The 25,716-nt window shown below is 43.0% G+C and overlaps 1 protein-coding gene across 8 annotated transcripts in view; it reads left to right on the plus strand.

Moving 5' to 3' along the window:
• The window catches only part of ryr1b (ryanodine receptor 1b (skeletal)), a 69,212-nt gene that overhangs the window by 17,065 nt on the left and 26,431 nt on the right, over nt 1-25,716 (plus strand). For 4 of the 8 annotated variants that reach the window (XM_080844866.1, XM_080844868.1, XM_080844869.1 and 1 more), the window contains exons 15-72: nt 121-216; nt 331-449; nt 540-673; nt 759-1,000; nt 1,119-1,311; nt 1,494-1,710; nt 3,197-3,301; nt 3,433-3,536; nt 4,046-4,129; nt 4,341-4,500; nt 4,721-4,868; nt 4,981-5,186; nt 5,284-5,458; nt 5,669-5,877; nt 5,966-6,312; nt 6,474-6,612; nt 6,854-7,014; nt 7,131-7,296; nt 7,408-7,494; nt 7,594-7,820; nt 7,978-8,422; nt 8,596-9,147; nt 9,259-9,459; nt 9,625-9,736; nt 9,835-9,981; nt 10,638-10,911; nt 11,079-11,196; nt 11,301-11,433; nt 11,615-11,709; nt 11,816-11,951; nt 12,092-12,275; nt 12,552-12,660; nt 12,746-12,866; nt 12,974-13,143; nt 13,317-13,537; nt 13,652-13,742; nt 13,842-13,982; nt 14,073-14,233; nt 14,367-14,445; nt 14,867-14,956; nt 15,067-15,213; nt 15,327-15,404; nt 15,547-15,622; nt 15,776-15,899; nt 15,993-16,108; nt 16,305-16,372; nt 16,553-16,674; nt 17,419-17,468; nt 18,805-18,865; nt 21,237-21,363; nt 21,474-21,582; nt 21,686-21,767; nt 21,861-21,991; nt 22,088-22,408; nt 22,662-22,905; nt 23,094-23,181; nt 23,365-23,457; nt 23,793-23,807. In XM_080844866.1, the coding sequence (XP_080700992.1) occupies nt 121-216; nt 331-449; nt 540-673; nt 759-1,000; nt 1,119-1,311; nt 1,494-1,710; nt 3,197-3,301; nt 3,433-3,536; nt 4,046-4,129; nt 4,341-4,500; nt 4,721-4,868; nt 4,981-5,186; nt 5,284-5,458; nt 5,669-5,877; nt 5,966-6,312; nt 6,474-6,612; nt 6,854-7,014; nt 7,131-7,296; nt 7,408-7,494; nt 7,594-7,820; nt 7,978-8,422; nt 8,596-9,147; nt 9,259-9,459; nt 9,625-9,736; nt 9,835-9,981; nt 10,638-10,911; nt 11,079-11,196; nt 11,301-11,433; nt 11,615-11,709; nt 11,816-11,951; nt 12,092-12,275; nt 12,552-12,660; nt 12,746-12,866; nt 12,974-13,143; nt 13,317-13,537; nt 13,652-13,742; nt 13,842-13,982; nt 14,073-14,233; nt 14,367-14,445; nt 14,867-14,956; nt 15,067-15,213; nt 15,327-15,404; nt 15,547-15,622; nt 15,776-15,899; nt 15,993-16,108; nt 16,305-16,372; nt 16,553-16,674; nt 17,419-17,468; nt 18,805-18,865; nt 21,237-21,363; nt 21,474-21,582; nt 21,686-21,767; nt 21,861-21,991; nt 22,088-22,408; nt 22,662-22,905; nt 23,094-23,181; nt 23,365-23,457; nt 23,793-23,807 (8,951 nt within the window). The remainder of the gene's footprint in view (nt 1-120; nt 217-330; nt 450-539; nt 674-758; nt 1,001-1,118; nt 1,312-1,493; nt 1,711-3,196; nt 3,302-3,432; nt 3,537-4,045; nt 4,130-4,340; nt 4,501-4,720; nt 4,869-4,980; nt 5,187-5,283; nt 5,459-5,668; nt 5,878-5,965; nt 6,313-6,473; nt 6,613-6,853; nt 7,015-7,130; nt 7,297-7,407; nt 7,495-7,593; nt 7,821-7,977; nt 8,423-8,595; nt 9,148-9,258; nt 9,460-9,624; nt 9,737-9,834; nt 9,982-10,637; nt 10,912-11,078; nt 11,197-11,300; nt 11,434-11,614; nt 11,710-11,815; nt 11,952-12,091; nt 12,276-12,551; nt 12,661-12,745; nt 12,867-12,973; nt 13,144-13,316; nt 13,538-13,651; nt 13,743-13,841; nt 13,983-14,072; nt 14,234-14,366; nt 14,446-14,866; nt 14,957-15,066; nt 15,214-15,326; nt 15,405-15,546; nt 15,623-15,775; nt 15,900-15,992; nt 16,109-16,304; nt 16,373-16,552; nt 16,675-17,418; nt 17,469-18,804; nt 18,866-21,236; nt 21,364-21,473; nt 21,583-21,685; nt 21,768-21,860; nt 21,992-22,087; nt 22,409-22,661; nt 22,906-23,093; nt 23,182-23,364; nt 23,458-23,792; nt 23,808-25,716) is intronic. The other 4 variants (XM_080844867.1, XM_080844872.1, XM_080844870.1 and 1 more) reach the window with 1 other exon arrangement.

Here is a 25,716-nt window from a genome sequence, read left to right on the forward strand (position 1 = left end):
AACATCTTGACTAGATCTTCAAATAATTTTGATGGATACAAAAATGCATTCTCCTGGAAAATGTGTCGTTTTCCAAACTTTTGAACAGTGATGTAAATTAACTTCTCATTTCCTCAAAAGCGTCTTTGATCAGAGGAAACCGTTCAAACTGTGCCCTGTTCTGTGATAATCTGGACTGGCTGGTTAGCAAGCTGGATCGCCTTGAGGCCTCTTCTGGTAATCCTTCTCTTTCCTAAATATTTCCTAACTGTTTCAGTTCCTAAATCATGACATGTAAATTCTCTCCTGTAACTCACACATAACTGGATTTGCACTTTTTTTATTTGTCAGGTATTTTGGAGGTGTTGTACTGCATTCTGATTGAGAGCCCTGAGGTTTTGAACATAATTCAGGAGAACCACATCAAGTCGATCATTTCCCTCCTGGACAAACATGGTCGAAATCATAAGGTCAGAGGATCAGAAGTATCTCTTCACTGTATTTTTTTTAATAACATACACTGTTCCCACACGCCTCACACCCCTGCTATCTATCTCCAGGTTCTGGATGTGTTGCGCTCTCTCTGTGTGTGTAATGGTGTAGCTGTGAGGTCCAACCAGAACCTCATCACAGAAAATCTGCTTCCTGGTCGTGACCTTCTGCTGCAAACCAATATAGTTAATTATGTAACCAGGTGAAATAATTAATATTACTCCATATAATCTAACCTTCTTTATTTTAGTGGTCTTTGTATTTCATAAGAACTCTTATTTTTTCAGTGTGCGGCCCAATATTTTCCTGGGTACATGTGAGGGATCCACCCAGTACAAGAAGTGGTACTTTGAGATGATGGTGGATCATGTTGAGGCCTTTGTGACAGCTCAGGCCACTCATCTCCGAGTGGGCTGGGCCATGACCGAGGGCTTCAGCCCTTACCCTGGTGGTGGAGAAGGCTGGGGAGGCAATGGAGTTGGAGATGATCTTTATTCTTATGGCTTTGATGGCCTGCATCTGTGGTCTGGTAAGTGTGGTGTTGAAGAGTTGAAGAGAGTAGTTAGTAGTGTACACTAGTACCGACTTTGGCTGACGTTGACGCTGTGTTGGCAGTGCTTAACTCAACCCATTTCCTTCTTGTCCAGGGCATGTTACTCGCCAGGTGGCATCACCCGGGCAGCACACACTGGCAGCTGATGATGTGGTGAGCTGCTGTCTGGACCTGAGTGTTCCGAGCATCTCCTTCCGCATCAACGGCCATCCTGTGCAGGGCATGTTTGAGAACTTCAACTTAGACGGCCTCTTCTTCCCAGTCATCAGCTTCTCAGCGGGAGTGAAGTAAACTTTTGGGAATGCATGTCAAACAGGAGAAACAAATGGGACTTATGGGTCTTAGAGAGTGACTGGTGGCGGGTCTTTTGACAGATTGTTTGTGACTGAGTTGGATCAAATTGTGATTCTGCATTGCTGCATGAGAAACATCCATAGTTTTCACTGATCAGATATCTTCTTTACCACAGGGCTCGCTTCCTTTTGGGTGGCCGTCATGGGGACTTCAAGTTCCAGCCTCCCCCCGGTTATTCCCCATGCTACGAGGCACTGCTTCCCAAAGACCGGATGCGCATTGAGCCCATTAAAGAGTACAAGCATGACTTTGAGGGGGTGCGCAACCTGCTGGGCCCAACACAATCCCTCTCACACACATCATTCACTCCATATCCTGTGGACACTGCTCAGGTACCATAATCAGCCACATTCACATCTTTGTCTTGAATCATTTCTTAGGATGTTTTTTAGGATAGGATCTTTTTAGGTTCCAAATTCTGCAAGTTAAGGCCGAATTATGCTCTGTTTTAGACGTAACGCGTAAGCACGTAAGATACATAACCCCCCCTTGCGGGGTAAAATATCCCCCCTTACGTGCTTAAGTGCGTCGCCCAAAATTCCTGACTATGCGACTAAAACACTACGGCCCTACACAGCTCGCAAAGGCTGTGATTGGCCGGCTACCACAACCTTTCACAGAGTCTCACGTTTCCGGGTTAATAGCATACTACAGCCTTTTTTAGACCCAGACATTTTTTAAAATCATGAATACCCTGCAGACCGTCTCACAAGCCTTTTCTTATGGATTAGGAACAAACATAACAGAAGAGGTCCAAAGACATGAACTCCTTTACAAATCCTCTTTAAACCCTTATAGAATGCTTAAATTACCGCGAATTTATGGAGAGAATATCCCATTCTCACCCGCGATTGTTTGGAGAGAATGTGGTCATTCACGAACAAATAGGTACTTTCATATTCATTTTCCGCCACTTGTGAGTCATGGTGATATCTTTCATTGAGTTCATATTGACGTGAATCATCAATTGCACCAGCGAGATTGATAGAATGAGCCCGGTCTGCTCATATACAAAAGTTAACAGTAACCTGCCGTTACCTTAGAGAATATCCATTCTCACCCGCGATTGTTAGGAGAAAATGTGCTAATTCACGAACAAATACTTTCATATTCATTTTCCACCACTTGTGAGTCATGGTGGTATCATTCATTGAGTTCATATTGACGTGAATCAATCAATTGCACCCGCGATTTTGATAGAATGAGCCCGGTCTGCTCATATACAAAAGTTAACATTAACGTGGGCTTAACTGATGGCCAGCACCATTGTAGTTACAAGCATTGACAACATGATGAGATTCTCTCACTGTTTACCACCTCATCTTAAATAATGTAACTCATAAACACATCGTTTTAAAGCCTGTCGCAGTCATTAAAAGATGTCAATAAACGAACTTTTGCGTCATGTCTTTTTCGCCACTGGTACTGAATTGCCAACATTTGTATTTTGTGTAACACATGTATTCATAACATCAAGCCTTTCGCCCACTACACTTTCATGCTCCGGTAAGTTTTTTTCCTTTGTCCTGCTGCAATAAATAGGCTTACTTAACTCAAAATAAATTTACAGTTCTGGCGTCAATTTGCTTTGCAACACGCAACACAAGCCTTGCAACACGCTCTGCGTCTAAAACGAACCTTAAATCAAAACTTGTCTAAAACAAGTTCCTTGTGTAAATTACGTGCTTAGGCGTTACGTCTAAAACAGAGCATAATTCGGCCTTTACTGTACCACTTAACTGCACAAAGTAACTCAGATGGATTACTGCAGGGCTTATATACTTCATACTCAGCCTATCTGCTCAATTCTTCACTCAGATTGTGTTACCTCCTCACCTGGAGCGAATCCGGGAGAAGCTAGCTGAGAACATCCATGAGCTGTGGGCGGTGACACGTATCGAGCAGGGATGGACTTACGGAATAGTGAGTGCATATGGAACATCTTCTGTAGTAGAAATAAACTTTTTTCAACTGTTTCATGATTAAAGGACCTGAACTGGTGGCAATCAAGTCAGTAATTGTCTGGAACTAACTGGTTTCCTAATCCTCCTCAGTTTAGGGATGACAATAAGAAGCTGCACCCCTGCCTGGTTGATTTCATGGATTTACCAGAGCCAGAACGGAACTATAACCTTCAGATGTCTGCAGAAACTCTGAAGTGAGTGAAATGCAAGCCTATCTCGACTAGCTATTTAAAAGATTAGGGGCTAAGTCAAGTTTGCCTGTCTCTTGTCATTTGTATTTATTTATGTATGTATGTTGAATGGAGATCAGGTTGGGGAGATAATTTCTTTTTTTAACCAGAACTTTTCTGCTGGGTGCGCACATCTAAAACACGGTGCTGTACTTGATTACTTCCCCCCTTTAGGCGCTGCAAGTCAAGCTCCAGTCTGGCACACAGTCTGTCCATTCTTGTGCCATAACCTCCTCCGTTTTCAGGGCGAAAATAGGCGGGCTAGGCTTAAAATATCCGAGGATATAGCCCAAAATTATCAGACCAAACAGCAGAACTGATCTTCCCACATATTTTCTGTGTAACCTCACCATTTCCCTCTTTTTAGGCTCTATCTCAGTGTGCTTTCTATGTTGCAATTGTTAGGCTATCCCTCTGTTTGTTCTTTGTTGTTCTGCCATGGACACTGTTTGAATCTGTCGTATGTTTAACAGGACCCTGCTGGCTCTGGGGTGCCACGTAGGCATGGGCGATGAAAAAGCAGAGGAGAATCTGAAAAAGGTCAAACTGCCTAAAACGTAGGTGTTTGAAGCTTACAGCCAAGCTAAACATTTAAGCCTCCTTGCATTAGATAAATTGCCTGAAGACCTCAGCATCACCTCTGTATGTCCCTCTCCCCCTCACTCTCTCTCTTTCTCTCTTTTCCCTCTCCCTCTCTCTCTTTTTCTCTCTCTCTCTCTCCCTCTCTCTCTCTCTCTCTCTCTTTCTCTCTCTCTCACTGCTTCACAGCTACGTGATGAGTAATGGATTTAAGCCTGCCCCATTAGACCTCAATCATGTCAAACTGACCCCCAATCAGAACCAGCTTGTAGAGAAGCTTGCTGAAAATGGACACAATGTTTGGGCGAGGGATCGAGTGAGGCAGGGCTGGACCTACAGCATCGTCCAGGTATGTGGCACCATTCTAGGGTGAAAGGTCAGGATGGAGTTAAATCAGTGGATAAAAAGGAATAAATAATTGTTATAACGTTAAAAATGATTTGTGCTTTATGTTTGGACAATGTAAGCATACTTTCATGTTTGAAACAATAAAACATTTGAAACAGTTTATCCTGTTAAAATATTTGTGAATAGGAATGTGAACTATTTCATGTCATTTGTATTTGTAGGATATAATGAATAAGCGTAACCCTCGTCTGGTGCCTTACATCCTGCTGGACGAGAAAACAAAGAAAACCAACCGAGACAGTGTGAATAATGCTGTTCGCACTCTCATTGGCTACGGATACAACATTGAGCCCCCTGACCAGGAGAGCAGTGAGTTTGGCATTAAATATCATTCAGTGAATGATGCACCACAACAAATTATTTGCTGTGTATCCTGTGAACTCGTTCAGTACATGTTCTTATATCCCAAATTCTCTTGCAGGTGGTCAGGGAGTTGATAACAGCCGTGGAGATAAGGTGCGTGTCTTCCGAGCAGAGAAAAAATATGCGGTTACCCAGGGGAAATGGTACTTTGAGTTTGAAGTGATGACAACGGGTGAGATGAGAGTTGGTTGGGCCAGACCTAACGTCCATGCAAACACAGAGCTGGGGGCCGATGAGCTGGCCTATGTCTTCAATGGATGCAGAGTTAGTACTTATCCATATTTTAAGGACATGGGAATAATACAAACTCAAAATCCCACTTCTCATGTGTAACTCTTGATGCTTCTTTCTTACCCCCCAGGCTCAGAAGTGGCACATTGGAAATGAGTCATTTGGCCGACCGTGGCAGTCTGGAGACGTTGTTGGCTGTATGATCGACCTGATAGATATGAACATTATGTTCACACTGAACGGGGAAATGCTTATCTGTGACTCAGGCTCTGAATTGGCCTTTAAAGACATAGAGATTGAAGAAGGTAAGAGAAATGTTCAGCACACTTAAATAGTTAGTAAACATTTAAATTGGAAATCATGAAAAATAGGTGAACTACACCTATTAAGTAATGCAGGACAGGATGTAGAGAAGTAAAAGTATGTAGACAGAGACTGGCTAGCAAACGTAGGCTAATGTGCTAACATGCTTACTTATCTTTCAAGTGAGAATACATGTTTGGTGTCCTCTTTAGGTTTCATCCCTGTCTGTACACTGGGCTTGTCCCAGGTGGGCCGCATTAACCTGGGTCAGAATGTTAGCAGCCTGCGCTACTTTACCATCTGTGGTCTACAGGAGGGCTTTGAACCCTTCGCCATCAATATGAAGAGAGACATCACCATGTGGTTCAGCAAGAGTCTGCCCCAGTTTGCACCTGTGCCCCCTGACCACAACCATATAGAGGTATAGTAACACGGCCATTACACCCTCTGCTAGTTGTTCTCAAAACCCATGACACATGTTATATCTCTTTTGCCCTCTGTTCTTTTAGGTATCAAGTGTAGATGGAACAGTAGACAGTGCCCCCTGTTTGAAGGTGTTCCACAAGACCTTTGGCTCCCAGAATGCCAACACCGATATGATGTTCTTCAGACTGAGCATGCCTGTGGAGTTCCATGAGGTCTTCAAGGTGACGGCGGGCACCACACCTCTAACCCGTGCCCTCACCATCCCTGAGGATGAGGTGTTGGATCTTGACCCCGAATCAGAGTATGAACTTCTGAAGAAATCAGCCAGTCGTAAGGAACAGGAAGAAAAAGAGCCATCAGTCGCCAAAGATACTGCCAGTCTCAAGGAGAATGAAAAGGACACAGCCTCAGAAAAAGGAAAGAAAAAGGGGTGAGTTATGGAATGGCAGGAAGGTTAGGATGAGGGCCCCAGAAAGGTTGATCGACAATTATCAGAACATTTTGAAGTAGCTGTTTTCTATTTAATATGGCTATTACACTCTTTTATTTTCTCTAATTTCCTGTGTTCCTATTCTCTGCACTGTGCTCTAGTTTCTTGTTCAAGGCTAAGAAAGCTGCTATGACCAACCTCACCCAAGCTCCTGCTCCTCCAGCCAATGTGCCCCGATTGGTGCAGGATGTGGTCCCTGATGAACGAGACGACCCAATAATCATCCTTAACACCACCACTGTGAGTTACTAATACATGTCTGTGTGTGCAGCGTCTAATCTACCGCAAAAGACTCTGTTTACTCTTATAACCATAAACTATAATATTCCTTCTTTAACTACATTAAGGCAAAGGGCATGTGAATAAGTGTGAAGGTTGAAAATATGTTACGTAGATTATTTCTGAGATTTTGATTAGGTAAGGGTCTTTGCAGAAAATTCTGACTGTTGCCTTATCTCTCTCACCCCATTTCATTTCACAGTATTACTATTCAGTGCGCATCTATGCTGGGCAAGAGCCCAGTGATGTTTGGGTGGGCTGGGTCACCCCTGACTTTCATCAGTATGACCTCAGCTTTGACCTCAATAAAGTGCGCAATGTAACTTTGACCGTTGGGGATGACAAGGGCAACATTCATGACAGGTGAGGTGAAAAGACATATATTTTTAAATTTTATTTAGCAGTAACTTACATCACGAGAAATTGCATACATATTCCTATCAGTATGTGTACTCCCTTTTCCTTTTTTCACCTCTTAGCATCAAGCGCAGTAACTGCTACATGGTATGGGGAGGGGAATTCGGTGGTAACTCTCAGCAAGCTCGTTTTAGCCAAGAAGACTTAGTCATTGGCTGCCTAGTTGACCTGGCAAACGGTTTCATGAATTTTACAGCCAATGGAAAGGAGATCAACACCTTCTTTCAGGTGAGCATGAGCATGCTCTTTCAGTTATGATGGATGAGGAGGTTGTTTTCATCCCTCTTATTTCTCCAAGTTTATTTTACTCATCTTGTGTTTTTGGGCTCTCTGTTTCAGGTGGAGCCTAATACCAAGCTATTCCCAGCAGTGTTTGCTTCACCTTCAAGCCAAAACATGCTACAGTTTGAGCTTGGCAAGCTGAAGGTGTTCAATTTCTTTACACTTTCTATACACATGCTTATTTTTCTCTCATCCTTACTTGAATCCAGCTTTGCAGTAACACCTCTTATTCTGTGGCTTTAGAACATCATGCCCATCTCTGCGGCCATGTTCCGCAGCGATCGCAAAAATCCTGTGCCTCAGTGTCCTCCTCGACTGATTGTGGAGATGCTAACACCGGTCATCTGGAGTCGGATGCCCAACCACTTCTTGAAGCCAGACGTAAGCCGTGTGAGCGAGCGGCAAGGCTGGATGGTGGAGTGCACTGAGCCCCTCACCATGATGGCTCTGCACATACCAGAGGAAAACAGGTCAGGACCAGTCTAGGCTAGAATGGCAGGATCCAGTCATAAGTAATATTACTGTCTGCTTTTGGATTATGATGAATTTATTTTGCTAAATCAAAAACCCTCCAAATCTTAAATAGGCAACTAAAAATATTCATGCTTTGTCTCATGGTTCATTCAGGTGTATTGATATCTTGGAGCTGTCGGAGCGTTTGGACCTGATGAAGTTCCACTACCATACACTTATGCTGTACTGCGCTGTGTGTGCTCTGGGCAACAATCGTGTGGCTCATGCTCTATGCAGCCACGTAGATGAGGCCCAGCTTCTTTATGCCATAGAAAACACATGTCTCCCAGGTCATTTGCGCAGTGGCTACTACGACCTGTTGATTAGCATCCACTTGGAATCAGCCAAGCGTAACCGCCTGGGCACCAACAAGGAGTTCATCGTGCCTATGACAGCGGAGACACTCAGCATCACTCTCTACCCAGGTGAAGATATGTGCCATGATCTGCCTGGTGTGGGCCTCACCACCTGTCTGAGGCCAAAGCTGAGCTTCTCTTCCATCAACTTTGTGGGCACTGACCCAGATCTCTATACCCTCAGCCCCGTCTTTCCTTTACAGGTACCTACATGCTATAAAACTAAATGTTTAAAGTGTTAGTTCTTATTCTGTGCTAAACTAATAATTCTATGCCCATTCTTTAGGGTTGCTATTCCGATTTAGACTTTTCATTCATACCCAGCCCTTTGTTTTGAATACATGATAGAACTGTCTTCTGATTTTTGTCCCTACAGGAGCTCAAAACTACGTCCCTGAGCATGCTAACAGAGGCTGTGACTGATGGTAGTCAGGCCATGCGTGATCCTGTGGGTGGTAGTGTGGAGTTCCATTTTGTTCCCATCCTGAAGCTGATCAGTACTCTGCTCATCATGGGTATCTTCAATGATGACGACGCCAGGCACATCCTCAAAATGATTGATCCAAGTGTCTTTGGACCAGCGAAGGAAGAGGAAGAAGAGGAGGGAGAAAAGGAAGAGGGATTGTCCAAGGAGGAGGAAGAGGAGGCTAAAGAGGAAGAAGATACTGGTGCAGCTGAAGATCTGGTGGATGAAGGGGTAGGTGAAGAGGAGGAGGAGGCAGAGCTTAAGGACTTAGAGAAGGAGGGCCTAGATGAAGAAGACGAAAAGACAGAAGAGGAAGGGGGTGAAGTAGAAAAGGTAAATCGAGAAAAAGCAGAGGAGGAGAAGGAAGTAGAGGAGACCGGAGAAGCGGAACCAAAAGAGGAGGAAGAGGGCCCAGAAGAAGGTCTTCTACAAATGAAGTTACCGGAGTCTGTTAAACTACAGGTATGATTTCTCCCTTTACTGATGAAATGGTTCTTTTGCTTCTACAGTCTGGGATGTGAGCAATGAGTCCATCGGTTAGTAATCTCATCTCTCTTTTTGTCCATCGTGTAGATGTGCACCCTGTTACAGTACTTCTGTGACTGTGAGCTCAGGCACAGAGTTGAAGCCATAATGGCTTACTCTGATAAGTTTGTGAACAGTGTGCAGTCCAACCAGCGGGTGCGCTACAGCGATCTCATGAAAGCATACACCATGTCTGCTCTTGACACTGCCCGCAAAACTCGAGAGTTCCGCTCACCTCCACAGGAACAGGTGCAGCAAAGCCCTTTGATTACCTTTTCCATATAATTCCGCATGATTCATATCCCACAGAGGTCAAGCATATCTGCCATGTCTAGGTCTACAGCATATATTTTTAAATGTAGTATACTAATCTGATGTACCTATGAACTGTGATGGTCTTTTCTTTCTTTGTAGTTGATACTGTTGACCAACTTCAAGCATGGTCCCGAACAAGAGGACTGTCCTGTCCCAGACGATGTCCGGGAAACTCTTCAGGAGTTCCATAATGACCTGCTGGCCCACTGTGGTCAGTCCCACAATACAGGATATTGAGCTCTCCTTGCATTAGAACAGCTACTGATTACCATATACTCAGACAATTCACCTATCTTCCATCTGACTCAGGTGTGCACATTGAAGAGGAAGAGGAAGAGGAGGAGGTGGACGCATCCCTGAGTGGAAGAATCCTAAGTCTGCTGGATAAGGTGAAGAGCTTGCGCAAGAAGAACGAGGTGGAGGAGGAGGCTGAACCTGAGGAGGAGCCCAAGCCCAGTCAGTACTCAAGCAGGATTTCAACATAAACTCTCATAAATCACTCATCACTTATAGCAGACATCCTCACTGTTTTATCTATTAGAGCCATACGGCAAGACCGTAAACAGGAGTTTAACCGCCACTTTTACAGTGCTTTTGTTTGATTAGAAATCAGTCCATTTTTATTTTTCCATGCATATCACAGTAGCTATGGTAGCATGAAACACAGTAACAAATGCTACTACTAAGGGTGCGGGGCAACAGTACTATATTCATTGTGGTGCTTCAGAGGCCTGCCAAAACTGGCAACACCATGTATTGGTCTAAGCAGGTTTTGACAGTTGTAGCCTATACTGCTATCTTGTGTATGAATAGCATAGCTTTTGGAGTATTTGTATGAACTATGTGTGTTGGCTTCGTTATCATATATCAATTATAAGCTGCCATGCGACCAGCCACTTAAAGCCTAGTGGCCGCATGAGACTCACAAGCCAGACACTGAGTAACTCTGAATTATAGAAAAGCATGCTGTAAGGATTAGCTTTTTCTCCCTACAGACCCATAGGGGTGATTATTTTTGTAGCTGCGTATATTATAATATATGTATTCTGTAAATCAGGGCCAGACGGGGTCATATCCAGGTGATAGATATTTATTTGCATTCGTTCCCACAGGCACTCTACAGGAGCTAATCTCTCACACCATGATCCACTGGGTCCAAGAGTCATTCATCCAGAACCCAGAGCTGGTGCGACAAATGTTCAGCCTGCTGCACAGGCAGTATGATGGCCTTGGGGAGCTGAGCCGGGCCCTGCCCAAGGCCTACGCCGTCAGTGCTGTCTCTGTGCAGGACTGTATGGAGCTGCTGGAGTGCCTGGGCCAGATCCGATCCCTACTCATCGTCCAGATGGGCCCAGAAGAGGAGAGACTCATGATTCAGAGCATTGGGTCAGTGGGCATGGAGGTGTGGATAGTTGAAAATGCCTTCATTGACATTAAATTGGTCTTTGGAAAAATGTGGTATGCATGCTGTACTGATTGTGCTAATCAAATGTTTTATACTGGTTGAACAAACCAAATGTTGAATCTTTATAACTCTCTCTTCTTTTTTCTAGAAACATCATGAATAACAAAGTGTTCTACCAACACCCCAACCTGATGAGAGCTTTGGGAATGCATGAAACTGTCATGGAAGTTATGGTCAATGTGCTAGGAGGTGGAGGAGACTCAAAGGTTAGCTCACCCAGACACTTGCTTGATTAGTCTGGATAGTTGTTATGTTAATTTAGTATGAACATAAATCCCCTTTCTTCTATCTCCCTCTCTCTCTATAACAGGAGATTCGATTCCCTCAAATGGTGACCAACTGCTGTCGTTTCCTGTGCTATTTCTGTCGCATTAGCCGCCAGAACCAGCGCTCCATGTTCGACCACCTCTCCTACCTGCTGCAAAACAGTGGCATTGGCCTAGGTGAGGAACATTGTGACCGGTTAAAAAAAAAGCAGCATGCATACAAGCAAAAAAATAGGCAAGGGTTGGAATCAAGAGACTGAATAGGTTTTGCTTTTCTAAATGAATGGTCTGGCGAGGAATGTGAACCAATTGTGACAATCAAGGATTTCCTCCAAAAGTATTTTTTGTGTGTTTTCAGGGATGAGTGGGTCCACACCCCTAGATGTGGCTGCTGCATCGTGTATTGACAACAATGAACTGGCCTTGGCTCTGCAAGAGCAAGACCTGGAGATGGTCAGACATTGCATAACAGATATGCTTTCAAATGCATTCATCTATTGTTTTAAAAAACATTTACAATAAGACCATTTTGAAATGTCTCTCCCACTATGCTCTGTAGGTTGTGACATACCTGGCTGGGTGTGGCTTGCGTAGCTGTCCCATGTTGTTGTCTAAAGGCTACCCTGACATTGGCTGGAATCCTGGTGGTGGAGAAAGATACCTGGACTTCCTTCGCTTTGCTGTCTTTGTCAACGGTCAGTATGTTAAAAAAGAAAAATCCTCTAAACAGTCAAGTGTTCTTGTGAACTTTTGGAACATCACCGAAGGACTGAAACTGTTTGTAGACCATAGAGAACAGTATTGCTGTATCAGAATGCCTGTTTGTCATCCTTAGGAGAGAGTGTGGAAGAGAACGCTAATGTGGTGGTGCGACTCCTTATTCGCCGTCCTGAGTGCTTCGGTCCTGCCCTGAGGGGTGAAGGAGGTGCTGGCCTACTGGCTGCCATTGAAGAGGCCATAAAGATCTCTGAGGACCCTGCCAGAGATGGACCCACAGTGAAGAAGGACAGGCGTTTCGGGTAACAGAATTCTTTACAATATGTTTGGGGAGGGAAAAGGGAGTTAGCCTGGCAAATCACTATCTAAGGTGCTGGGAATAAAAGGTACTGTCAGATATATCACTTAGTTCAGAAGGTTTTGGTACTCATGTTGACAGGATTGTTGACTACGTAACTTAATAGGCCACACCAATGGACACTCATTGTTGCAAACTGTAACTGTACTTCTGTTTGTAAATCTACCTCTTGCATTTGTCTATGTCTCTGAGATTCTTCTAATGTTTTCTGTTATGACAGGTTTGGTGGGGAGCAGCAGGAAGAAAACAGGGTGCATTTGGGAAATGCTATAATGTCTTTCTACTCTGCACTGATTGACCTGTTGGGCCGCTGTGCTCCAGAGATGCACGTGAGTACATCCGGAGTTTGAAGATCAGGCTGATGCCTAGGTGCCTTCAGTGAGATATCTGATGGTTGTTTTTTGTACCCCACAGTTAATCCAGGCTGGCAAAGGGGAAGCTCTGAGGATCAGGGCCATTCTGAGGTCTCTAGTGCCCATTGAAGACCTTGTCGGAGTTATCAGTCTGTCTGTCCACATCCCAACTTTTGGAAAAGGTGAGCAGGAACAGTGTATTCATTTTACAGCTTAAAAAAAAAAGATTTCTTTCTTCACTCTTTGTGGTCCCTCATCTTGATTTGCGCCGCTATTTCTTGTTATCCAGAGGGTCAGACTATAGAGCCAAAGATGTCAGCCAGTTTTGTTCCAGACCACAAGGCAGCCATGGTACTGTTCCTGGACAGAGTCTATGGTATTGACAACCAGGACTTCCTTTTGCACGTCCTGGAAGTCGGATTCCTTCCTGATATGAGGGCATGTGCCTCTCTAGACACAGTGAGTGTGGTTCAACTCAATACCGGAAAAATGTTAATTAATGTACATTAATATAAAAAATGATTTTAGTGTCCTTAATGTCATTTATGAATTGTGTTCAGAGTACTGAATCTATTATGGGTACTGTTCTGAATACAGGACTGATTCATTTTATTATTCATGTCCTTCTGCAGGCTGCGTTCAGCACCACAGAGATGGCTTTGGCTCTTAACCGCTACCTGTGCTCAGCTGTGTTGCCCCTCATCACCAAGTGTGCCCCTCTTTTTGCGGGCACTGACCACCGTGCCATTATGATCGACTCCATGCTCCACACCATCTACAGGCTGTCCCGAGGCCGGGCCCTCACCAAGGCCCAGAGAGACATCATAGAGGACTGCCTCATGTCTCTCTGCAAGTCAGTGTCCCATCGTTTATTAATCAGTGTACACTAAAAGCCAATTCCATAGGTGGTGATCATCAATAGATTAGTTTATGCTTTGACTATACTTACTGTACCACCCTTCCACAGATACCTTCGGCCATCCATGCTACAGCACTTGTTGAGGAAATTAGTATTTGATGTTCCCATCCTTAATGAGTATGCTAAAATGCCCCTTAAGGTATGTTAGGAAAGTAAGGTCTAATAAGTTAATTAAAATGTTAATCGTATCTCATTTCTGTATTTGTACTTGATTATGCTGTTTCTTTTTGGGGCTTAGCTGCTGACCAATCATTATGAGCGCTGCTGGAAGTACTACTGCCTACCAAATGGCTGGGGCAATTTTGGAATCAGCTCTGAGGAGGAGCTGCATCTTACTCGCAAGCTCTTCTGGGGCATCTTTGAGTCTCTGGCACACAAGGTGAGATCCAGTAAACTGGCAGTCAACATTACTAATTTCAAAAAGTTTTGGCATACCTTTTTAAAGAATGATGTATACTTTCCTCCTTAGAAATTTGATGCAGAGCTCTTTAAGATTGCCATGCCATGCATCTGTGCCATTTCTGGGGCCATCCCTCCAGACTATGTGGATGCTGCCTTCTGTGTGACTGAGAAGAAGGCGTCTGTCGATGCTGAGGGCAACTTTGATCCTAGGCCAGTGGAAACCACAAAGTGAGTATGGTTGATGACTCAACAATAGTGATACCTCCTTCTGATTATTTACATTTAGAAGGAATTATATTGGGCTCATAATTCACCGATCAGTGCGTGGAGAACTGACTAAATTATCTTTTAATTATTGCAGCACCATAATACCAGAAAGGCTGGATACCTTCATCAACAAATATGCAGAACATACTCATGACAAGTGGGCCTTTGAGAAGGTGAGACGGTCATACAATGTGTACTGTTTATGGCATTGATTTTGTGTTCTGGCTTTGCAAAAAAAAGTATGTTCTGCACCAGCATAGGGCCACTGTGAGCTCCAGATACTGTCCCATTTGGGACCCCTCTGGGCTGGCCCATAAGAGGAGTAAAAGCCTCACACTACGGGCAAATCCTCACTTTATTTCAAAGATAAAATGGATGCCTTCTGATTTGCTTTTTTTTCTTACTATTCCCTTTTCATCCACTTCCTCCTTAGGTGTGTGGCCTAATGTAATGCCCTAAATTGAACCATCTTTAAGTTGTGGAATGAACCCCAAGAGGTGGTCTCTGCTGTGCATTTGTGGTGCAATTTATTTTATAGCTCGGAGGAAATGCATAACAAGACCCAACATTGTTGCTTGTCTTTTTTACATTCAGGTTCAAAATAACTGGTCTTATGGTGAGGTGTTGGACGAAAATGCCAAGACACATCCAATGTTGCGACCTTACAAGACGTTCTCTGAGAAGGTTCACTGTTTTACTTTTCTATTCTAGTATTTGCACTCTCCTTTGCAAGACACATTTCACAAATATTGACATATTGCATCAAATTCTATGTGTTTTTAAATTATTTTTAGGATAAAGAAATCTATCGCTGGCCCATCAAAGAATCTGTTAAAGCCATGCTTCAATGGGAGTGGACTTTAGAAAAAGCCAGGGAGGGCGAGGAAGAGAAGGTGGAGAAGAAAGTCACCAGCACCAGGAAAGTGTCCCATACGGCACAGGTACGGTGAAGCTTCTGAAGATTGGCCTGAAAGTGGAGGTGTGCAATATTGGTGCATTTGGATTATATGTGTTTTAAACTCAAACTTTTTGAATTGTCCTGATTCTTTTACAGGCAACATATGACCCCAGCCTTGGTTACGCTCCACAGCCAATAGATGTATCTAGCATGGCACTTTCCAGGGAACTTCAGGTATCACAAATTCTATATGAGAACACCCCAGAAGAATCAGTCATTTTGGAGCACTTTTGTGAGGCAGGATTACAAATGTGATCATGATTACTCGTGGTTTGTTTTGTTTCATATGAGCCCATCTCTTTTGGTCTCTTTTTAGTCTATGGCTGAGCAGCTGGCTGAGAACTATCACAACACCTGGGGCAGAAAGAAAAAGATGGATCTCCAATCAAAGGGTCAGTGTATGCTAGTACAAATAGTAGTTGGGCAGTAGAATGCACTCCTTGTTTAATGATTGAGATTTTCAGTCTTTACTGCTCAAACTGACAAAAGTTATAGACACCGGGATTTGTTGGTTCAGTCTGAGAAAAGGAATTGTATTTGTTTAGGGGGTGGCACCCATCCTCTGCTTGTGCCCTATGACACATTGACGGCCAAGGAGAAAGCCCGGGATCGTGAAAAGGCTCAGGATCTGCTCAAGTTCCTCCAGCTCAATGGTTTTGCAGTCACGAGGTAACTTAAGAATGTGCTTGGAGAAAACGTGTAACATGGGTCATTACGTATAGGTGCTCCCTCATCATCCATATGTCATTGTTTTCTTTGCAGAGGTCTGAAAGACATGGAGCAGGAGATCTCTTCTATTGAGAAACGTTTTGCTTATGGTTTCCTGCAGAAGCTTCTGAAATGGATGGAAATAGCCCAAGAGTTTATTGCTCATCTAGGTACAGTGGGTTTATTCAAAATGTAAAATAAATGGCTGCAATCTTTCACCATGTTCCTCTGACCTGCTTCTTTACTCTATAGACACTGCTATTACTACACTTCTACTACTACTGCACAATGAGCGCTATTTTGATCACATGAAATATCATCACAAAATCAGGTTTGTTAATTGATTTATCAAACTTTTTTTTTCAGAGGCTGTTGTGAGCAGTGGCAGAGTGGAAAAATCGCCCCATGAGCAGGAGATCAAATTCTTTGCCAAGGTGTGATTGGGCCACAGGCTCCTGATAAAGCTCAATTAAATCACCTTTTCTTTGACATGCCAAAGCGCTGCTTTTTAACCACAACCACATACCAGTCTGTACCTCAGACATATTGTCTTATTGTAGTACCAACCTATTGATACTTTTGGGAACCTTAATTTCTTTTTTATACTCTTCCAGATCCTGTTGCCTTTAGTCAACCAATACTTCAAGAACCACTGCCTCTACTTCCTCTCCACCCCTGCCAAAATTCTGAGCAGTGGTGGACATGCCTCTAACAAAGAGAAGGAGATGATTGCCAGGTGATTCAAACTGTTTTGTTCGCAGAAGGGCAAGCTAAGAAAGTTGACTTTATTCATCCACCAGTAGCTAAATCTATTTCACATAGATATGTGTATGAAAATTTTTTTTTTAAGTGACAGAATTTGATTTGATACACAATTAGATATGATATATACGCTAAAATGTGTTTTCTAATCTAGTCAAGTCAAACTTATTTTATGACGTTATGTTATATCTGAACGTATTCTGTGTTATGAAATAATTTTATGCAATCAGTTTAGCACACAAAATGAATCATCTGTTTTGTTCTCTGTACATGACTGGCTTTCATGGACAAAATGTAGCATCTTTTGTAATTTTTGTGGGCAAAATGTATTATAGTGATTTCTTTGTCAATTAATGACAATGATAATTTCAGTTAATAATTTTTTTAAGCACAATATGCAGTCTTTCTATGAAAATGAAGGGTTGATGGTGCCGCATAGGTTGTAGCTGATGTTTTACAAGAACCGATTTCTCTTTTGAAACTGAAATCATCTCAGAAACTGCTTCCCCTCTATCCTATCCACTGTCCTTTTCCTGTCCCACTTTCCCAAACAGCACATCCTCATGTCTTTCCATCAGACTATTTCCCTTGCTCCTCTTTGACTAGACCTCTGGTTTTACTTTCTCCTCTTCCCTGGCCTGAATATTACCCCTACCTTTTTTCCATCCCTCCCCTCTTTCCTCCTTGTCCTCGTCCTCCTCGTCCTCCTCCTCCTCAGTATCTTCTGTAAGTTGGCTGCTCTGGTGAGACAAAGAGTTTCCCTTTTTGGTAAGAATCCTGCATGAGGGGCTGATGCTAAAGCTTTTCCTTCTCTCAGCTCTCTTTTGGTTTGCCATACTCTTTTCTCCACTACTTTCCTTCCCTTTTCATCTTGATGTCTATGTTCGATTTTTTTCCTTTCACTCACAAGTGACCAGTCTCTCTGTCTTTGCCTTGCTTTGCAGTGTCTTGTGCTCTGGCTTTATTTATTTATTTTTTCACAGAGGATATCTCCTGAAGTGTGATCACACTTATAGATGTCATGCATTTAATGCTAATAACAATAATGACTGAAAGAGTCATTTCAGATGTGGATGTATGCTCATGTACTAAATCCCAACACAGGCATACCTTAAGTTCCTGTTATAGTGTTTAGCATTATTCCATACCTCACTGATGCATACATAATTGACCCAGATGGAAAATGTTATGTTACCACAGTAAAGTTAAGGACAGAAGTTGAGGCAGTTGAGGTAATGTTTTGCAGGCTCTCTTTGTGGAAAAAACAATGATGTTGAAAAAGTTATATGGAAAGTATAGCATAGAATGATGATTGTTGAGCATTGTTGAGCATTATTCCATACCTCACTGATGCATACATAATTGACCCAGATGGAATCCCTGAGGAACTAGAGAAGGTTAAGTTTGGGTTTTGGCTTTGTTGTGTTGTGTGTTGTAGCTTATGTTGTTTTTAAGTTTTGACTTTGACAGGCATTAATTAACCCACTAATGTTTGGGGCAAGTCATCCCTCAAAGTAGGCACTACAGGCACATTTTGGTTAAAGCAACAGAACAGCAAAGCCTGCCAACTCAGAAAATATATTGATGTAATAATTATACTGTTCTGTGTGACTCATTCTGAGTTTCACATGTGTATGCCTGCTTGTCACCAGTAACACTAGGTCTAAGTTTCTGTACTAACTCAAAAGACACAAAATCAGGGCATAGTCTTGAATTGATATGCCTGCAAAGTCCAGTCCATATAGACCTACCCACCTTGAGTACATGAGTGGAAATAGCCTTGTCCCCTCCCTCTAACGTAGCACTGTAGATGTTCTGTGTGTGCCCGGCGTGTCATTCCCTGCTAACCCACCATGTTTTGCCTAAAATATAAAATGATTCTAGAATAAACAACGTAAACAGATCATAGAAAATCTAAGATCTCATAAACTGTTACAATCAATATGCGCAGAGCTTTCCATTCCATAGACCCAAATCTGTCCATGTATGAGTAAGCTTATGTGAGCGTACATGCTATCTTCCATATGAGACTGGAAAATGCTGTTCCACCTCCAGCTGTGTAATGAGTGCTGTATTGCTAGTCTCAAAACACTATCATTTGCAGGAACGGATGCCTCAGCTGTGGTGAACTGCCTTCATATCCTGGCAAGGTCTTTGGATGCTAGGTAAGATCTGGAGTCATCACATAATCTTTAACAAGCCTGAGTGCATTTAGACTCAGCTCCTCATCATACAGCCAGGAACATGCAGACACACCTACCATGTGGATGTATGTTCATTTATCTTGCCTTAAAGTGACACCTTGGCAAAAACATATTTAGATATTCATTGAAAACATGCATTGATTTTCTACCCACATTTCATATAGCCGATACTTTGATACTTGCAGGATGATAAAAGATAGCTTCTTTCTGTTTTCTTGCTCGTCAGTTGCTAGCATTGCTTATAAGCAATGGAGGTGTGTGGGTACAGAGAAGCATTATAGTGCTATCATACATTTGCTTCAAGCCACATATAGTTCTTCTGTGAGGTCACACAAACTTGCTGTTGTGGTGTCAGACACAGTTTTGCTTAGTTCTATCGCTTAACAACAACTCCACAACTACAGTGAACCGCTGAGGGATATGATATCAATGGAAACCATCTTGGAATTTTAACAGCAAGCTAAAGAGGATAGGTATAATCACTAATTAACTGTCAAAATGAGCAAATTACCAAAATTACTAAATTAGAGAAGTCTCTCTATACTGAGTGTTAAGTCATTGATTTGTTATTTATTTCGCACTTAATGACTGGAACATACCAGGTAGTGAAACAATCACATCACAATGGATGTGAAGTTAATTTATTACACGGCTCTTCTTAATGCTGTAGAATGCTTCCTTCACTTTAATGGGGCTTCCCAACGTTCTGCGGTCAATTATTTTCTGATAACTGACCGTTGCTATGCAATAATGACTGCTGTCAAGTAAAGTGGGCTTTTTTGCCTCTGATTCACGTCTTTCGTAGCACCTCGCAAGTAGTCCGGTAACTTATCAATGGAATTCCAGCAGAAGGTTGAGTACTTTGCTTTTTAACACTACGAATGGTAACAAATACATTGTAAAAAGAATTAATTACTTAAGTAGAAAGTAATTTTTTTCGTTTTGGTAAGTAGCCGTGTAATAAGTGGGATAATGTATAGAATGCCGGTCATGCCGGGAAAATAAGCCCCTTCAGGGCTTTGTTGCTGTTCGGGGTGCTGTTCGCCCTGTCGGGGCTTATTTTCCCGATAATGACCTGCGTTCTATACATTGGGTGTGTTCCGAAGGGCTTAAAATGCCTCCTTCCTTCCTTCCTTCCTTCCTATTCAGAGAGCAAGGACTGTCCCAATGTTTTTAAACTAGACCTAACGGTCGTTTTTCAAGAGAGCGTCTGAGCTACCCTGATGCCCTAATGGCGGCATTTATTACCCATAACTCTGTGCGCCATTCCCTAACCGGAGCTATTCGTTTTATTTCGAAAACAATGGCGGACATAATAGTTACGGTGGCTACGGTAGCAGAGTCAGTAGACCACAAGGCTACAGACCGTAAATGTAAATATCAGCAGTAATTAAACAACTGTACTGTAAATGTACTACTCACATGCCATTCTCAAATTAAAGCCAGTGACATGAGTATTTTGGTGGTTTTTAACGATGTATACCGACAGTTAGCATACCTAGCTAGGTAGCATTTCCATTGGATCTGAATGGCAGTAATGCTAAGCAGCTGGCTATCCCCCCACCCGGGACTGTAGTTAGACCGACGAAGAGGCACTAAATTGGGTCACTTTTCGTTTGGCGATCGGGGGCAGGTGGCAGGCTCCAGGCGCTCGTTACAACAGGCTATTCCACCACACCACCGCTATTCCACTTTTTATCGGACACTTTTCGCTTGACGAGCGGGGGCAATTATGCCGTGATTGATTAACAAAGAATTGTCTGAATTCGTTAGCGAGGTATCCGTTAGCCATGTAGCTGTCAGTAGCTGATGATGATTGCTTGCTTGCTATTGCACAGCGTGATGACACCACATACTGCCGTCTGACAGAGTGCGCTAGTGCGAGCAGATATGTACACACAGAGTGATGACGCCACATCCTGTCTGAATAGAGTGTCCCGAATCATCGACAATCAACGTTTTTTTGGCATACCTTGATGTCTCGTCAGACACCTGTCTGACTAGACATCGAGGAATCAAGAGAGCTCTCTTAGAAATGGAACACAGCCATTATCCCTTACTTAAGGCCATCTCAGTTGCTCATGGAATGCTGCAGGTGTGCATGATCAGATACAAAATACATGTGTGATGACAAAAGGGTATATGAAACAGACATATGAAAACTGAAATAACTGAAAATTGAAATAACCACACGCCGAAAGTATATGTAGGGAAATAAATAAATGGACATTGTGAATTGAAACGTTCGTTCATAATAATGAACTGATATATAAAAGTCGCAACATCAAACCCTTTCACACTATCAATTCTTCATTTCCTTTATTCTCTTCAGGACTGTGATGAAGTCAGGGCCTGAGATTGTGAAGGCTGGTTTGCGTTCCTTCTTTGAGAGTGCTGCTGATGACGTAGAGAAGATGGTGGAGAATCTCAAATTAGGCAAAGTGTCCAGTCGCAACCAGGTGGGTCAGCCTTGTTAGCCTTAACCAATCCACTCCGACTCTACTCCTCTAGTCCTACTGCTCTTCTGGTTCACAATGTAACCGCCTCTCAATTCTGTCTCCTTGTCTAGGTGAAGGGTGTATCCCAGAACATAAACTACACCACCATTGCTCTACTGCCAGTGCTGACCTCACTATTTGACCATATATCCCAGCATCAGTTTGGAGATGATGTCATCTGTGTGTATCTACATATGTTACTATATTTTGATCTAATTAATGTCCCTTGCCAGTAGATGAATGTTAAGAATTCCATCTGCCTCTCTATTCTCTTCTCAAACAGTGGATGATCTTCAGATATCTTGCTATCGCCTGATGTGCAGCATCTATTCAGTTGGCACAGTCAAGACACCACATGTAGAAAAGTGAGTACCCGGTATTCCCTAGCATCAGAACCTAGCACATTCTGTTGAGATCCAGATCCTGATCCACAGCCTGTTTTGTTCCACCCTTTCTAGGCAAAGACCAGCCCTTGGCGAGTGCTTGGCTTATCTGGCTGCAGCCATGCCCGTGGCATTCCTTGAGGCTCATCTCAACGAGTTTAATGCATACTCAGTCTACACGACCAAGACACCAAGGGAAAGAGCCAGTCAGTACATCCCCTTTATGAAGCTAAGGTCTGTCTGCTGAAAACGTCTTTATTATAGTTTTTCACGCTTCTCTACTTTTGTTCCTGTTTTGATAGTTCTGGGTCTACCCGGTGAGGTCCAGGAGCTGTGCCCTGACATCCCTGAACTTGATATCCTGATGAAGGAGATAGGGGACTTGGCGGAGTCAGGGGCTCGTTACACGGAGATGCCCCATGTCATTGAGATCACACTGCCCATGCTTTGCAACTATTTGCCCCGCTGGTGGGAGAGAGGCCTTGAGAATTACCCTGAACAAGAGAATCAGCTTTGCACGGATGTTACCTCAGACCAGCTCAACCAGCTGCTGGGTAGCATCATGAAGATTGTGGTCAACAACCTGGGTATTGACGAGGCCTCCTGGATGAAGAGATTGGCCGGTAGGCAGAGAGATTTGGAAGGATAATGGCATATATGATGGGGCTGGGTAAGACTCACTGGCAGAGAGGATTGAAGAATTAAACAGTTTGTGAATTAATGATTGAATGCAGGTATGAAGAGTGGGGAGAAATTGGGGAGATTTTATATTTCTTAAAAATGTCTGCCCAGCCTGTTACTACATTTGAACATTCCCAATGATAGTGGCACTAGGTTTGTGAAGGGTGTATGTGAGTGTGTCTCTTTTGTGCTCAGTGTTTACCCAGCCCATTGTGAGCAGAGCCAAACCAGAGATGCTCAAATCCCACTTCATCCCCACTATGGAGAAGCTGAAGAAGAGGTCTGGCAAAGTGGTAGCAGAGGAGGAGCACCTGCGCATGGAGGGCAAAGCTGAGGACTTGGACAGTGAGGGCAGCACCATCAGAGATGAGTTTGCCGTGCTCTGTAGGGACCTGTATGCTCTCTACCCTCTGCTCATCCGATATGTGGACAACAACAGGTACTCTACCCTATCGTTACTATTTTAGTTCTGATATCATTACTCAGCATTGAAATGCCATGGGTTGCCTCTCTAGTGGCCTCAGAACCTTCTACGTGTCAGTGAGTGGTGGTGTTTTGTGCAGGGCTAAAGCAGTCATCCCATTTCTGTCTTGAGTTCTTATGACTTTTCCTTTTGCTGTAAATCAGGGCCAGATGGTTGACATGTCCTGACCCTGATGCTGAGGATCTCTTCAGGATGGTGGGAGAGGTTTTCATCTCCTGGTCCAAGTCTCAGGTGAGTGACCATCTCTCTTTCAAATAATTTGTATCTTCACATAACCTGTTAAAGTTAGTTTCTCTTTCCTAAAAATATATGTAATGGAGAAGTTGGCTCAATACATAGTTATTTGTTTCTTACTATATTGTAGCTCCTATAATAAAAAGGGAAACCCTGTCTTGGTCTTCTTTTGATCAACAGAATTTCAAAAGAGAGGAGCAGAACTTTGTTGTGATGAACGAGATCAACAACATGTCTTTCCTCACAGCAGACAGCAAGAGTAAGATGAGCAAGGTGAGGGTCAACCCATGGTCATATGGTAGAACAGCCTTCTGAATGGCAGTCTTGTGCTAACAAACTGTAGGTTGAGAGCCATATGATATGGGTTGCACTTGTCAGTTGAGATATGACTGCATATTTTCCTTCCTCTATATGATTATAAAAGGTATATACTGTATTTCAATTTTAGAATGCACTAACATTATTTTTTTCATATCATGAGGTGATTTTGATGTTAATGAAGAAATATAGTAAATAAGCTACAGGACGGACCTCAGATGACTTGGACCGATTTTAACAGTGTTGTCTCTCTCTATGTTCTGTCTCTGTTTGGATGTCGGGGCCTCTAGAGCGGGGATGGAGAGGTTAGAACACGTTCCTGCACGAAAGCTGTGCTGACCGCATGGCACCTCAAAGAGGCTTTTCATCAAACTCCCGCACACACTGGCATGGTCTCTCACACACACTTAGTGCTCCAAAGATAGACACATAGAATATCAATAGGCACACAAAAATAAACAGACACACTCTCTCCAATACGCTCTTGTCACAATTAGAAAGAAAAAAAAAGTTGCCTTACTTACCATGTCAATAATCATATGTCAAAATGACTGTAGGGTTGCCATATATCAAAGAGACGAACATAGGTGTAACTGCCAGTGTGTGAAGAGGTTTGGGAGGCAGTTTGATGAAGGCTCTCGCTGTAGATACCACAACCAGGTGCATGGCACTCGGCCCAGCAGATGTGCTTTCTGTACTGGTCCCGAGTTCCATTGTCTGGCTCTCGAGTTTGATGGGTTTGTTGGGTCTTGATTGTTGCAGGTCTACGCAGACTTCTCTTCTACTCTTCAGTCATGTCTGTTAATGTTTGGTTGATTGTGTTCAGATGATGAGATGAACATTTGGAGGATGCTCTTAATCTTCTTGTCTTTTTGCCGCATCTTCTATTAGTTATAATGTCTGGCCTTGATCCTCATTTCATACAGATTTGTTGTCCTGCTCACAGAAGTTAGCATGACCTTACAGGCTAGTGGTTGCTGACCGAATTAGGGGTTGACTCTTATTGTTTATATGTTACCCACACCTCGCTTAAAGCACACTGTAATCCACACATCCCCTATTATGCGATGGGTTGATCATTACTGTAAGCCCATCTGTTATCTCCTCACCCTGTGTCCTCCTCATGCCGGGTCACCCACTCCTCTGGGCGCAGGGAGGACATTAGGGGAGTAGACAACAGTCAGTGATGATCAGCCGCTGCAGTAAGATGGGGGGGCAGACAGGTCATGATGTGAATTGTGGGGTTGAATGGGAATGGGCAGATAGAAAGTGAAAGTGAAAGCAGTGTGGAGAGAGATGAAGGAAGGCAGCACAGGGGCGAGGAATCAGCTCACCCATGTGCTGCACTCAGGGGTGGGCTGTACCTAACTACCACAATCATTGCATTACTAACAGCGGAGCTGCATTGTGTGTTTTCAGTTGAATAGATTATTTAATTTCCTTCCTATTGTCATCATTACTTATGCAGCACCATTTCTTTTCAGTGTGACTAGCGCTTACACTTACAGGCCAGAGCTGCACTTTTGACACACCATGTGTGACCTGAACAAAAAGTCACTCTGTTTGTGGAAATAGATGTTTGAGATTGGTTGCCTCCCCAGCATGGTGTTTTTTCTGTTAGAGTTAATTAGACATATTTACACATATTGCAATATATCTTTTACCCAGTTGTAACAGTTAATATGAATAATTTATTATAAGGGGGACATAATCTTGCCATAAACATGTCATGGCATATGCCATATCTTGTCCTCATTGGTCATGACTGTCCGGAACCAATGAAGTGACAGTGTCATGATACTATTCAAATTGGAATTGTTGTGATGGCTCTGATAACTGATAATGCTTATAAGCGGTCACATGGCATTTGCTGTTAATAGTCACATGACAGTTTTCTCACTTGCTTCTGACTGTCATGTCAATTTATGACACATTAGGCTTCAGGCAGCAACGTTCTGTAAAGAGAAAAAATAAGAGAAGTCAACTTCAGATGCAGCAAAACTTCTTAAGTATCTGTCTCTAGTGTGCTTAATGATGAATCCCATAACATATCATAGGTAACACACCCTAAACACAAGGGTAGGTGTTTGCCATGTGCAAATACTCTGGCACATGCCCAAGAATTGTAGAGATTCCACCAATAAGAGTCTGTAAAAAGAAGAAGAACAACTTCAGCGGCAGTGAAATCGACATACTGTTAAATAAACATATACA

This window comes from Sprattus sprattus, assembly GCF_963457725.1.
Source record: "Sprattus sprattus genome assembly, chromosome: 9".
NCBI classification, from domain to species: Eukaryota; Metazoa; Chordata; class Actinopteri; order Clupeiformes; family Clupeidae; genus Sprattus; species Sprattus sprattus.